Raw genomic sequence first — 15,398 nt, forward strand, 5'->3', positions numbered from 1 at the left:
TGGGCATATACCCTGAGAAAACCATAATTCAAAAAGAGTCATGTACCAAACTGTTCATTGCAGCTCTATTTACAATAGGCAGGACATGGAAGCAACCTAAGTGTCCATCAACAGATGAATGGATAAAGAAGATGTGGCACATATATACAATGGAATATTACTCAGCCATAAAAAGAAATGAAACTGAGTTATTTGTAATGAGGTGGATAGACCTGGAGTCTGTCATACAGAGTGAAGTAAGTCAGAAGGAGAAAAACAAATACTGTATGCTAACACATATATATGGAATCTAAGAAAAAAAATGTTATGAAGAGATTAGTGGTAGGACGGGAATAAAACACAGACCTACTAGAGCATGGACTTGAGGACATGGGGAGGGGGAAGGGTAAGCTGTGACGAAGTGAGAGAGTGGCAGGGACATATATGCACTACCAAATGTAAATTAGATAGCTAGTGGGAAGCTGCCGCATAGCACAGGGAGATCACCTCTGTGCTTTGTGACCATGAGAAGGGTGGGATAGGGAGGGTGGGAGGGAGGGAGACGCAAGAGGGAAGAGATATGGGAACATATGTATATGTATAACTGATTCACTTTGTTGTAAAGGAGAAACTAACACACTATTGTAAAACAGTTATACTCCAATAAAGATGTTAAAAAAAAAAAGGGTCCTTATCTCTTATAGATACATACTAAAGTATTTACAGATAACATTATGTCTGGGATTGGCTTTAAACTTAATCTAGCAAGGGGAGGGAAAAGATGGGGGTGGGGGAATAGATAAAATAAGATTGGCCCTATGTTGATCATGGCTAAGGCTGGGTGAGGGGTACATGGGTTCATCACATACTAGTTGTTCTATTTTTGTCTGTGTTTGGTTTCTCGTTTTGTTTTTTTTTTCTAAAATAAAAATGTTCTATAATAGACGTACACACAAAAGTCTCACCACTGAATCCTTTAAAGTATCAGCTCCAAGGAGAAGTCAAAGCAGCTTCTAAAAGACCCACAGGGCCCGAGGTCCCTGTACCAAAAGCTACCCCACAGGCAGTCCCTTCTCAGCACCTGAGAGGATACTCCTACCCCTCCCCCACCCGGGAGCCAGGCTGGCAGAGAGGACCCAGCAGAGGCTGAGTGTGAACTCCTGTTCATATTCCCCGGTCATTCTCCTCTGGACACATCATGGGGGTCAATGGGCCTCTTAGGAAGCTGGCATTCCCAGAAGGGGCAGGGCGGTGCCAAGAACAGAGGGGCCCACACTGGCTGTGGGTCCCCCATGTGTCCCTGAAAGGCTGGCCCGGAGCACCTGGCCCTCCCCGAGACAGCCCCTACAAACTCCTATTTCCTTTGCCTCTGCCATGAATCCACTACAGGCCAGACTGGAAGCCAGGCATCCCTATATATGCTTGCATTTAATCCTCTCCACGCCCCTGGGCAATAGACAATATCATTCTCACTTTACAGATGGGAAAAGTGAGCCTGAAAGAGGTGAAGGACCTCGTCGCTGCGAGAGTGAAGAGACTGGTGTGAGGATGCTGCCGGGTCCGGCTGACTTCCTGACCTCCTCCTACCCCAACCCGGCTTCTTTTCCAGGGATAGGTCTCCAGCGAGGTCCACCGGCCCCTGCTCCGTGGCTGGGCTTTGTTCCCCAATCTGAATGCAATCAGGGATATTGCTAGGATCATCCCATCACTCCAGCCTGTGGAGGATCATCACAGTGAATCCTGAGACTGTCATCCATGGCATTAGCTGTCCCTGACAGCTCTGTGTCAGCTGCATGTCTGATGAGCACACCTTCTGGGTCCCCCACCAATTTATGGATAGAAATGTTGAAGGGGAGAGAGTCCCGGGCTGAGCCTTAGGGACATTGCTGGAAACCCTCCCCCCCTCAGTCTGACAGTAATCCTGGATCAACACTTTGGGGGAATAAATCAATCCAGTCACTATCACCCCATCTCCACTTCTCCAAGACAGCCTTTATCAAATACCTTGCTGCAATCAAGATTCAGCACACAATTACAAGTCTCTGAGCAAGGGTCTCCCCTACCTGTCCTCTCCACCCCCAAGAAAACAAGATTCGTTTGCTCTTTTCTGTTCTAGAAAACTGCATGCCTGCAGAGCTAAGACATTCTTAGAACTTAGATCAAACCATTCCCCCACTTAAACCCTTATGTGAATTCTCACTACACATAGACTAAAAATCCAAACTCCTTTCTGACCCCCCAGGGCACCCCACAAAGTGGCCCTGTTACCCACTCCTGCTTTGAGTCCTCTTCTTCCAGCCACTCTGGTCTTATAAATATGCCTTGGCATGTCAAGTTCATTCCAACCCCAGGGCCTTTGCACCTCCTTTGGATGCTAGATCATCCCTTGACTGACTCTTATTAGGCACTCTACGCTCCATCAATCTGTTTATTTTCTTCCTACTGTTTATCACCATCATATAGTATTTTTTTATGTCTTTACTCCCTACAACAACTCATCCTCCCTGAGGGCAGGGACTGTATCTTGTTCACCATGGAGGCCTCAGGACCTCGAGCAGTGTTGGGCACATACCTCCAGCTCAGTAAGGATTTGTTGAATAAATGAATAAACTGGCTCACGAACTTGTCTTCACCCTTGTCCATTTCTTGAAACTTGAAATCAAGAGCTGTGTTGCCAAACTGCCCCACTCCTTCAATGGTTGCATCCTGCCTGCAACAGATTCTATTTCTGGCCTTCCATCTCATGTCCCACCTTGGGCCTGGCACCCCTGTGAGCTGACCAGATGACACTGACCAGCCTGCTTGGCAAGGTCCTAAGAACTCTCAACCCCTGTAAGTCAGTCCCACGGCAGAACCCACACAGACCCTGCCCAACTCTTAGCGACCACTTTGGGGCTCACAGATTTTTCCCTCTCCCAACAACTTTGCTGGGTTCCACATCGAGCCTGCCCGCCTGCATTTCCCGGTATCTATCTTTTTTCCTCTCTTCTTAAGAAGTTTTGCCGATGCTGGCACCTCTCCCGTGCTATTTGCTTTCTGCTTTGAGTTGGTGAAAAGCATAAAATCTACCACAGACTCTATCACAGTGAATCATTCAGGGTCGTTAACCCAACTCCCGGGCGCTGACAAAGGAAGCTAGTCAGAATTGGTGCTGGGGCCCCAGCTGCTGCCACTACCTCTGCTTTGCCTGCCTCCAGAAATGATAGGTGTCTGATGGCGACTCTGTACACGGGCACCACGCATCATTTCTGCATTTGCAGTGTACAGAGTCATATAAAAATAAAGGCTATTGACTGGCTGGCACCCCTTCCCAGAATAATGAGTAAGCAAGCATGCTGTTAGCTCCCCGACAGCAGTTCTGTGTTCATGATAACACAGAGCAAAGATGAAAACTGCTATTCATCTGAGCCAAACAACAGAAAAATGCAAGCAGAGAATTGTTAGTGCTGGAAGAGGACACCAAAACAACTATTTTCTTCCCACTATGGCCTTTCAGATTGATGACAAACACGGTACCCAGGCCCGGTGCCCAGGCAACATGGGTGGTTGAAGATTGAAGCAAGGGAAGGGCTCTGGCTCCATGGGGAGAATGACCTCCTGGCTGGGGGTAAGGCCGACTTCACATGTCTGCGTGGGTGGGGCAGCAGAGCAGAGCGGCTAAAAAGCTCAGCGCCTGGAAGGAGGCAGAAACTGATTCAAATTCCCACTGCTTAATGGAGGCCAGCCCTCAAGCAAGCTGTCTAATACGTCTAAACCTCAGGTTCTAGTTCACAAAATCAGAAGGATGAGCATTTACGGAGAATGAACTAACCAGCCAGGCACTGTGCTAAATGCTTCCCATGCAAAACTCGCATTTTTTTTTTTTTTTTTTTTTTTTTTTTTTTTTTTTTGCGGTACGCGGGCCTCCCTCTGCTGTGGCCTCTCCCGTTGCGGAGCACAGGCTCCGGACGCGCAGGCTCAGCGGCCATGGCTCACGGGCCCAGCCGCTCCGCGGCACGTGGGATCTTCCCGGACCGGGGCACGAACCCGCGTCCCCTGCATCGGCAGGCGGACGCGCAACCGCTGCGCCACCAGGGAAGCCCCTAAAACTCGCATTTTAATTCCCACAACAGCCCCAGTGGGGTGGTGTGAGGACCGATTACAGTTTTGACCCTATGGTAGCTCCCACCCACCTTGGTTCAGTAACAAAGCAGAGATTTGGAAAGTGCTTGGGCATTAGGGCTTAACCTCTTGTTTCTCTCGGGACTTGGCAACCTCCACATGGACGAACCCAGGAAAGTCTGCTGGAGGATAACACATCCCGTGGAGAAAAACCCCAAGGTCCTCAGCTGACTAGCCAGACCTGGGTGACGACAGACACTGCAGATGTGTGGGTGGGCACGAGGCACGTCTCGCCAAGCCCACCCAAGCCTCTCCCAGAAGAACCACCCAGCGGAGCCCAGCCCAGACTGCTCAACTATGGAAATGGGAGCTAAGTAGGAAGCTGTGGTGCTGAGCTGCTAAACTTTGATGTGGTCTGTTACACAGTCGGCCCTTCGTATTCACAGGTTCGACACTGGTGGCTTCAACCGACTGTGGGTGGAAAATACTGGGAAAAAAATTCCAGAAAGTTCCAGAAAGCAAAACTTGAATTTGCTGCACACTGGCAACTACTTACAAAGCATTTACATTGTATCGTACAACTCTTTACATAGCATTTACATTGTATGAGGTATTATAAGTAATCAGGAGATGATTTAAAGTATACGGGAGGATGTGTGTAGGTTATATGCAAATACGACGCCATTTTATGTAAGGGACTTGAGCATCCGCAGATTTTGATATCCATGGACATTCTGAAACCAATCCCCTGTAGATACCAAGGGACTATTGTTTATCAAAAGCTAACGGGCAGAGAGAGATACAGTTATCACAGTTTTTAAATGAAGAAGCTAAAGTCACCATCCCCCGATTGGCCCCCATCCTCACTTGACCAAGGCTGGTGGACATTTCTGGGTCTTCCTGTCTGCTTGGGGAACAGGGACCCATCTTCAATGCCCCTGGAGCATATGTCACGGCACCCAGGATGGTCCCTGCCCAATGTGGAGGGAAGGGACACAGCCACCTCTGTTAAAGCTACCTGGTGTCTTCATCTTTCCTCTCCTCCAGAGCTAGGAGTCACTGAACTGCCCTGGGTACACACACCACAGCATGCACACACATACACACCAACTTCTGTGTGCACACACAGCAGTCACGTACACGCACATGCACATATCCCAATCTACATGTGCACACACACACCCATACCACAGCTGTGCACACATACACACTAACGCATATGCATACACACAAAAAGCACAGCCATGTACACACACACACCAATGCACATACACACACCCAGGCACACAGCTGGGCTACAACCACACACATCTGTGTGCACACACACACACATAACCACGCACACACCACAGCCATGCACACACACACACATGCTACAACCATGCACACACACATACCACAGACGTGCACACATCCACACACGCAAACACACCACAGCCATGCCCACACACCTCACAACCGTGCACATACACCCAGGCACACACGCACACACCACCGCCATAGCTTTGTAGAAACCCAGCAGGAAGAAAGAAAGGGGGAAGGAGGGCGGATTCCCCCTATCTCACAGCCTGAGGGGCCTGGGCTGACTGTTTTCAGTCTACGGGGCCGGGGGAAGGAGGCAGTTGAGAGAAACTGCAGATTCAGTCGCCATCCCAGGGCCTGTGCACCTGCGTCCCAAAGGGACCTGGAAAGCCACTGAGTTCCACCTGCTGGCCCTTCTCTGGTGGGGGTGTTGTGGGCAGCAGGCCTTCAGAAAACTCTGATTCCCACCCTGTCCGTCCTCCGCTCTCCAGGCTGGGTGAGGATTAAGTGAGATGATGAATGTGAAAGCGCTCGGTAAACTGTAACGGGCACGCTATGCAAATGTTAGCAGCTCTGACGGAGAGATGTGCGGTGCCCAGAGGCCCGCTGACCCTTCGCAGCCCAGGGCCTGGCCAGCTGGGGGTGGGAAGCCGGGAAGTGGCTGAAACTGAGCTCACCTGCACCGCGGGGATGCTGACATCGCCTGGGGTGTGAAATCCCTCAGCTGCCCGAATGCCACGCCTGGGCTAGATGTTCATCTCATTTCTTAGCAAAGGCCTTCACACAGAGTCGAGTCCATTTTTACAATGCCCCTGGCATCCTCTTAGAGCGCAAAAACGGTCGATCTCCTTCCTTCATGCTTTTTTGGGAACACCTCTTTCTCAAAGCGGTGTCCCTTTGAAGCCTAAGGTTCCATCATCTCTGACCCCCAAAGTATCAGAGAACTTCCTACAAATATGCACAGGAATCCCCTGTGGTGCTTGTTTCAAATGCAGATTCCCTGGGCACTCCTGCGGAAATGGCAGTTCAGTTGGTCAAAAATGGGGCCCAGGCTTCTGCATTCTGAGCCAGGATCCCTCCTCCTCCACCCTCTGCCCCAAGGCCTGCAGTTCTGGTACGAATGATGCACTTGAGGACACACATCCAGGTGTGAATTTCCCTTCAGACACTTCAGCTCCCCTCCCCACCCTGGCCTGTCCCTCAGGGCAGGTGGGACAGTCTTCTAAGGCAGATTGGCAGGTGGGAGTGAGACCTTCCACTCTGCCCCCTCCCTGACCCTCCATCTGTCTGGAGGGGAGAGAAGGGAGTACACAGAGGCAGGCAGGGGAAGGGAGTACACAGAGGCAGGCAGGGGTTGAGCCTCGGACTGGAAGGGCTGGGGGATGGAGAATTCAGTGAGCTGGGGAATGAGACAAGAAATACTGGGGAATAAATACAGCAATAAAGGAGCTTCGGCTGGGAGCTACAGAGTGATTCTTATTGTTCAAATTATCTTTAAAACTTTTCATTTGAATCTGTTTAATAAGAGGAGGCTTACCCTAAGGAAGAGGTATTTTTTAAATGTGACTTGGGAGCTGAATTGGAAAGAACGTTGCAACAAAGATATTAAAAAGGGGATTAAACCAAACCACCAGTGGCCCATCTCTGCAGGCTCCTACAACCTGCGACACGGCTCCCAAAACCATAAAATTAAATTAAAAAGGGGGACATGGGACATGGGATGTTAATCATGATTCATCTTCCCTTCACTGCTCATGGCTCCCGGTGTTAAGCTGAAGGAGGAAGGGCTATTCTGAATGGCTCCTGGTGCAGGGAAAGAGCTCTGGTCTTAAAGCTTCACCAGGTCCCTATCCTTGCTCTGCCCCCTCCAAGCTGGATGACTCTGGGCAAGTTGCCTAACTTCTCTGAGCCCCAGCTTCCTCATCTGTAAAATGGGAATAATATTGACCATCAACTGGAAAGGGTTGCTACGACAATGTGATAAACAGAAAATTGAAATACAGAGCCTGGCACATATTAGGTGCTCAAGAAAATGTTAGTTCCCTTCTTAAGCTTAAGGCAGAAGGAGGAAAAGACCTTGCAATGTCTTGGCTTCCTGATATCCCGTCCCTACGTCACTCAATGCTTCCTCTGATGATTGTGACTTCTGGTTTGGATCCTGGCAACCTCTGGGCCTCACTCTCCTTGCGGTGGCATTTTTATGGTTCATCCATCATTCACTTACTCATTCATTCATACACACTGCATTGCCACTGAGTGCCAGGAACTCGGCTGGGCGCTGGGGAGACAGTGATGAGTAAGACATGGCCCTTGCCCTTAAAAAGCTGTGGTCAGGTGGGGGAAGAAAGACTGTTGCCACCGACAGTGTACAATACATGCCAGATGACCACCTCATCAGAAACCCTATGCCAGAATGGCGTTGACACATCCCACTGGGACTTTGTGTCCTCCCCTCTGGCCAATGGTCAACACAAGAGCTGGTTATAAACTGACTCTTCCATTCTATTACCCGCCTATAAAGACCCCTACCATTGGGTCCTCAGAGCTGAGGAAGGATTTATCTCTCCTGATGACCTCTCCTGCTTTCTCTTCTTAGATGATATGAGTTATAGAAACTAACTGGTATATTCCCACTTTTTGCCCCAGCTGCCAAGAGTCTCAAAGCAACATGCTGGCTTCCACTGAATACTTTTCCTTAGCTTAGCTTTTCTGGTATAGAAGTCTCCTCTCCCCATACCATTCTCGATTACTTAACCCTTGTCATTTTGTCTTTGATAGTAATGATAAGAGGGTGATGATGAACTTGAAGTCCTTATTTTCTGCCAGGTACTGTATGAACTTTGCACACATTCTTTCATTAACCTCCACAATAGTCCTTTAGGGTAGTCACTATGACTTTTTCCATCTTTCAGTTGAGGAGAATGGGGCACAGAAAGTTTGAGCAACTTGGTGACAGCTAGGAAGTATACTGGGATACTCCTTATTTTATTGTTATCTGAGCCACCTTTAAACTCTTAGGAAAGAGAGGGGCTACAATTGTTTTTTTAAATTTTAAAAAAGGAACGTGGAAGAGGGAGGAAGGAGAAATGTTAAATGGGGTGAGCAGTGAAAAATTTACAGAATGATACACTAATTCCAGGTCTTTAAGGATGGGTAAGATTTCAGTAGATAGAGAGAGATGGAAGAAAGGCATTCCTGGTAGTGAAATGACCTGAGCAAAGGTAAGGGAATGTGCACCTGCTTGTGGCGCATCTTGGTTTACAGAGAGTCTGGAGAAAAGCAGCCAGGTGTGCACCTAGAGATGTAGGTAGGGCCAACTGCAGAGACTCTTTCAGGACCAGGTCAGGGGGTTCAGAAGACAATGAGGAAGCCATGGAAGATGCCTGAGCAGTGCTGTTGATGTGCTTCAGGGAGATGAAGCTGGTAAAGGGCGAAGGACATCCAAGAGGGAAAGGAACCAGGCACAGTAAGATGAGACGATCTGAAAATGGCAGAAGAGAGACCTGCAGGGAAGCAAGGAATCAAAAACCATCATGAAGGCAACTGACAGATGTGTAAGGAGACTGGAGGAGAGAAGGGTCAAGGGCCTTGAACCTCTATCGGCAGCACTATTTGTGCACTAATTCACTTGACTACTGGGATGGAGGATGCATTGATGTCAATGTGATTGGGGTCATAGTAGTTGCTGAGACCCAGCCCTGGGAAGCTTAAGGGAAGGGGACACTTAAGTGTCCATGAGAAAAGGATTCCAACCTGGGGCCTGGGGTTTTCTGACATTCTAAAATGTCAAGGGATGTGAGGATGTGTTTCAGGCAAAAGGGTGTCCCACCCAGGTCACGTGTCCCCGCGGTGTGCTCCCACAGCACTGGCACTTCAACCTGACGTTTATCCTAATATGTGTGATCTGCCCTCCTCAAGACACTGAAGGTCCAGGTAGGAGCTCAGAGACTGTCCCCATCTTTGTCACCACTGTATTGCTTTCACACTTTGTCAGGCATGCACAATAAATATTTGTTGAACATCATTGATGTCACATGGACCTGTGTCCGTCCCACCCACTAGACTGGTAGCTCTCAGAGAGATGGGCTTCTGTCCTACTTATCTCTGTATCTCTGGGACCCAGCACAGGGCCTGCCACCCAGAAGGCAACTGTGAATGTTTGTTGAATGAATCCATAAATGAGGGAATGAACAAATGCCATTTCACAGTCAGGGCAATGGAGTCCACAGCAAATCCAAAACCCCCATTCTAAGGCTGTGAAGTTTTAGCAACAGGGGGATTGAATGAATAGGTAATCCTAGAATATGAGTCAGTAAGTGGCTTTCCACAATTCTCTCAGCCCAAATTTAAGACCAATTAAAAGATAACTGAACAAGAGTCTGGAGTTTAATTGACACTAGACAGAACTACTGATTTCTCCCCCATAGCCCATTTCTCCCCATTTCTTTCCCACCTCAACAAATGTGCCACCGTCCAACCAGTGCTCAAGCCAAAAACCTCAATTCAGTTGTGATGCCTCTATCTGTGTGCCCCAAACCATCTGCAGGCTCTTTTGACTCCTCTCAAAATACACACCGAATCCCCCACTTTTTCCATTTTCACTGCAATCACTCTGGTCTAGCCACCATCACCATCGTGCTCCTCTGGACTATTGTAGCATCTTCCCAGAGGTCTCCCAACTTGCTCTCTCACCTGTCTAACAAACCATCTCCACACAGCAGCTGGAGACATCTTTAAAAACTAGTGAACGTGATCGTGTTACACCCCCTTCCTAAAAACCTCCAAAGGTCTCCCATAACCTGTGGTCCTCCAGGTCTTCTGAGACCTTGCCTGACTGTCTCTGGTATCACCCTGTGCCACGTCACATCACTCACCACACCCCAGCCGCGTTATCCCTCTCCAAGCCCACTCACATCTCAGAGTCTCTGTGGTTTTTCTCCTTTCTGCCTGGACATCCTTCCTTAGATCTTCACCTGACTGGCTCCTTCTTGGTGTCCAGGTCTCAGCTCAAATGACCGCCTCTACTCAGAGAGTCCTTCCCTGACCACCCCATCTAAAGGAGGTCCCCCCCCCCAGTATTTTAGTCAGTTTTATTTCCATCAGAGCACTCTCTGCTAGCTGAAATTATTTGGTTTATTTTAATGTGTTTATTATTGGTTTCTTCCAACTAGAAGTGCTCAAGTGCTCTTTTCCCATTCTAAAGTTATCATACTCTTTTATTTACTTTTTTTCTGTTTCTCTCCCCTACTTGAATGTAAGCTCTAGGAAGGCAGGATCTCATCTGGTTTACAGCTCTATTCCACTAGCTCTTAGCACAGAGCCAGGCACATAGTAGATGCTTAATAAATACTTGTTGAATGAATAACTGAAGGAAGGAATGAATGAATGAACTCAAAATGTGTCCATAGGCTGAAGTTGGCTTGTGGAGAAAAGTGAATGTGGGGTTAATTGCCATTAACAGGTATACAGAATATAGATGGGGAGAATCCAATCTGCTTGGATTGGATCATACCTGGACAATTGTACTTGGTTCTGGTTGCTGCACTGCCCCAGGGACCAGCAGTGTGGGCAAGAAACTGACCAAGTTGGTACATGAAGGGAAACTTAGAAAAACAGAGATACTCAGCTTGTGAAAACAAGAAATCCTAGGAGGAGTGTTGTTGCCACCTTTAAATATCTAAAGGGTTATCGAGAGGAAGGCGGGGATAGATTTGGTTTGGAGCCCTAAGGGCAGAATCCAGATCAATGGGTATTAGTTTGATAGAGACAGATTTCAGCACAGGAAGAAAATGGTTTCTTGACAGTCAGGGTTCATAGCAAAGGAAGGAGCTACCTTAGGAAGTGGTGAGCGCTGCATCTAAGAAAGTGTACAAGTGGATAACCACTTGGCAAGGATGTCGAGGAAGGGATTCAAGCAGCAGAAGATAGCCTTCAAGATCCCTTTCAAACTTGAAATGTCTGGGTTTCTATGATATATGGGGACAAAGTAAAAAAAAAAAAAAAAAATCTGGCTTACTTATCTACCTGCCCTGATAGCAGTTATAGCATCTCCAAAACCCAAACTGGGTTTGCAAAATTAAACAGTAGGCAGATTAGCTGAGAGGTTATCTTGTGGGCCTGAAGCCATCCCACAAATATGCTGGACAGCTCCCTGGATTTGAAGTCTGTTATCTATGTGTGATCACTCAGAACATGGGACTGCCGAATATTTTGACTCTCCAAAAAGATGCCTGAATTTGTAGGACGAGGCAGCCAACTCTATCACGTAGTGGCTAAGATGGTCCTGGGTTTGTTTCCTGAAACTCCACCACTTCCTAACTGTAGGACCTCGGACAAAGAAATGAACCCCACCAAACCTGTTACCTCATCTGTAAAAAGGATCTGATTGAAAACTAGGGGAGGGAGGAATTGAAACAAGAATGGCCCAAAGTTAATAATTAATGAAGCTGATTGACAGGCATTCATTATACTATTTTATGTGTTTGAACATTTGCATAACAAACAGTAAAAAGAGGGGGAGTTTAAAATAGTACCCACTTCATGTAATAATTGTAGGGCTTAAGGAAATCATCATCATCATTACTACAAGGAATTTTTACAAATCCTAGTTATTACTGGGAATGTTTAAATATCCCATTTAGTCGTCCCAACAACACGATGAAATGCATAGTAATCATCTCCACTTGGCAGATGAGGAAACTGAAGCTCACATAAATTAAACAAATCCCGCAGCTGGCACAGGGCTGAAATGCGTTCTGCAACCAGAGTTATCTGATTCCACCATTGCAGCTGCCTTTATTTCAAGAACAGCTCACTGTGTTCTACTTGGTTGATATCTGCACGATTATGATATCGTTTATTCATCTAAGGCGATGGTTTCCTAGCTCTTTTCTCAGAGCAGAACCCTTTTTTCAAATGCAGCCTTTACTCAGAACTTCAGCAGGTAAAAAACCCATAAAAGCCGAACAGCTCTGGCTGATGTGGGGATCAGGACCCAGCAACCAGGACACTTGACTCCAGGTTGCCCCTGAAGCACCCTAAGGTCTATGAGCATCATGTGAAAACCCCAGATTGAAGGCAACAAAAACAACCACCAAAACCCCGAACCCTGAGAATTGCATTTAGGGACAGCCCCACTGGAATAATGTAGCTTTCAGTTTCCTGTCCCCATTATATTTGATCCTCGTTATCAACTCTGAGATGGACAAGGCAGGGCATATCATCCTCCATTTGCAGATGAGAAAATTAAGGCCAAATGGAGTTAAGTGACTGGCCAAAGGTGTGCCAGTTCAGTTTTCGGCCAAGTGCAGACTGGAAGTAGAGTCTGTTTCCATTAACTCCGTGTGACCTGGCAGAGTGGGTGCAATCTACTGGAAATGGCCACTGACCCTTGGTCTAAAAAGTGGCCAATCAGCTCCTTGGCCATTGAGAGCTGAGCAGAGAGCCCCACAGGCCCCCTCCAAGGCCCTGTCCCAGAGAAGATGGCAGTGGGCAGGGGAGAGGGTCTCAGTACCACTGGAGGGCAGGACAGCAGGATTTTGGCTGTAGACAGGCCATTCCCATCCCAGCCGTGTACTGCTGAGCAGGGGGCAGGGGAGGCAATAACAGCCAAAGTGCCTTTCGCCTTCATGTGTAGCAAGTAAATAAGCCCAAAAAGGGTCAGCATGGAGTGCAGAACTGGGGAGCAGTTACGCTTTGCCTTTCTTAGCTCTTGCGTAAAAATCCCTGAAACCAGACTCAGCTCATAATTGCCTGAAGGGTTCCCCTACTCCAGAGCATCTCTGAGCTGAGCTGGAGCATGTGTTGGAAGAGGCAACACTTAATTATCACTTAGTCTTTAATTAGCACTTAATTATTAACACTTAATCCATCTGTAAAATGGGGACGCGAATACCTGCCTCATAGGGACTCTGGGAGGATTAATTAATGTTTGCAGCCCACTTTGAGGATGCAAAGCAGTAAACAAGTGCTCAATGGTGGCATTAATAACTCGCCAGATTTACTCGCTTTTCCTAACGAGGTCCTTTCTTCTCTGTTCCTCCCTCTCCTGTCTAATATCCGTCCCCAACAACATCTACCCAACTTTGCCCTGGTGGAGAAACTTTTAGCTCTGTGTTTCCCAGACACAGGATTTCCCATCCAGGAAATGGGCTATTTACAGCCATCTCCCTGCACTTTAATTTTCTGTTATGTCCTCTGAATATGTCAGTGCCTTCACGGTAAATATTTTGATGTGCGCTCTGGCAGCGGCTTCTGTGGAGGCTGAATGGGACAGCTGCTCCCTGTATTAGGGAATTCCAGATGTGGTTTAAAACCATCAGACTCATCTGTGCCAATGCCTAGCCTTTGAGGGCGGCAGGGGAGAAGGATCTTCTAGTTGCCTCTGGGGAAAGCCACGGACTTCTAGCCTTCAGCCCTGGCTAGGGTGGTTTTTCAAGGTCCTCAGATCTACCTGGGAGTTGCCAATGCCTTTAGACAAGAAATGTCCCCTGAGTAGGCTCGTACAGAGGTAGCAGAAATACAGCCCTGGTCTGGCCCTTCACTCAGGTAACTTCAGCATCCCAATCAACGCTCCTATTGGACAGAGGACCACGGTGGGTGGAGGAAAAGTACACAGCCTTTAGGGTTTAGCCAGACTGAACAACAGGTCAAAACACTCCCCCAGAGGGTTAGACCTCATCTCCTCCCACCTCCCTTGGGTCACGTAAGGGGACACTCACTCTTCTTGGAAGCTGAGGCCATTGTCTCTTGGGGTGCCAGCCATGGGGGCAGAGAGCTGCTCCTTGGAGGTCCTGGGCTGCAAGGCCTCGGGCAGGCCCTGAACTCTCTTCCAGATTTCATGGCAAGTCTTGTCTAAGCTGTCTTGGGGTGTGTCCTGGTGGATCCAGATGTACCTGGGGAACGGTCCCAGGGCGGAGGGGCACTTGGCCACCAGGGCTGAGGACGAAGCCAGCCCATTCTCATTGGCCATCCTCTTCCTCTCTTTCCGGAAGCCCCTTTGTCCACCCAGGGCTCGAAGACAGGGGGACTGTCCACCACCACCCCTCATTCACCAGAAAGGGAGATGAGGATGGGGCAGAGGAGGTCAGCTCTGTCTAGCTCTTGGTCCAGCAAGGTGACTATGTTCAGAGGCCTTCGATTTGTGTGTAAGTGATGGATGGAGGACAGCTTTCTTTTGGGGAGGGGGTACTTATTTTGATTTGTTTTAATTTGCTCTTTCTTGACTTTTGCCCCCCTCCCCTTCTCCCTTAGAAGAAAATATTTAAAAGTCAACAAAATACAGTAGCTTAGTAACCGTGGAATCCCCCTGAGCTCAGGAGCTAGGGCCCTGGGCAGGCAGAATGACATCTGGGAACAGCTGGAAGGGGAGGGCTGGCTCTCCCCACAGGCCCTGGCACTCTCCCGTTGCCACCGGCCCCTGACTCCTGGCAGCGCCCGGGGCTCAGCCCATCATCGCTGGCTAAGCCTGGAGGATGACCTGGTGAGGGCCTGGCACACTGCTAGGCACCAGGCTCCGGGATCCCGCCATCGGCTTCTCACTGGGCCTTCACAGGGACCCTGCGCCCACCGAGGGCCAAGGGTCCCCGCCCGGCAGAGCCCCGCCTTGCTCGCCCCAACGCCCCCTCCAGTCCCCCTCTCCTGGCCGCTCCACCGCCCACAGGAACAGTCCCGAGTGCCCGGCGCCCGCTCCGGCGCCCCCAGCAGACACCTGCCACGGTCCCCTCCCTGGGCTGCGGGGTGGACCGGGGAAGTGTCCCAACGCCTTAAAAGGGCGCTGTCTCCGCGGGGGACTGGGGCCGATTTGCAGTGCCGGTGGTGGTGGCTCCCACCCGCTTCCCGTCCAGCGCTGGAATTCCTCGCTGGGTTTCAAACTCAACGGCTCTGTGCGCGGGGCACCCTGCATTCGGACTGTGCCCCAGGCCCTCCGGTGCGGTGGGGGCGGGGGCCAGAGGACCCCAGAGCGCTTTCCACCATTAGAAGTCAAGGGCACCTTGCCCCGGCTCGCCCCGCCGCGG

The 15,398-nt window shown here is 49.1% G+C and overlaps 1 protein-coding gene across 1 annotated transcript in view; it reads right to left on the reverse strand.

Moving 5' to 3' along the window:
- C3H1orf94 (chromosome 3 C1orf94 homolog) overlaps window positions 1-14,431 on the reverse strand; it is a 38,747-nt gene extending 24,316 nt beyond the window's left edge. The window contains exon 1 of the mRNA XM_024125226.1: window positions 14,103-14,431. Coding sequence (XP_023980994.1) covers window positions 14,103-14,431 — 329 coding nt within the window. The remainder of the gene's footprint in view (window positions 1-14,102) is intronic.
- Window positions 14,432-15,398: the final 967 nt, after the last annotated feature.

This window comes from Physeter macrocephalus, chromosome 3, assembly GCF_002837175.3.
Source record: "Physeter macrocephalus isolate SW-GA chromosome 3, ASM283717v5, whole genome shotgun sequence".
Lineage (NCBI taxonomy): Eukaryota > Metazoa > Chordata > Mammalia > Artiodactyla > Physeteridae > Physeter > Physeter macrocephalus.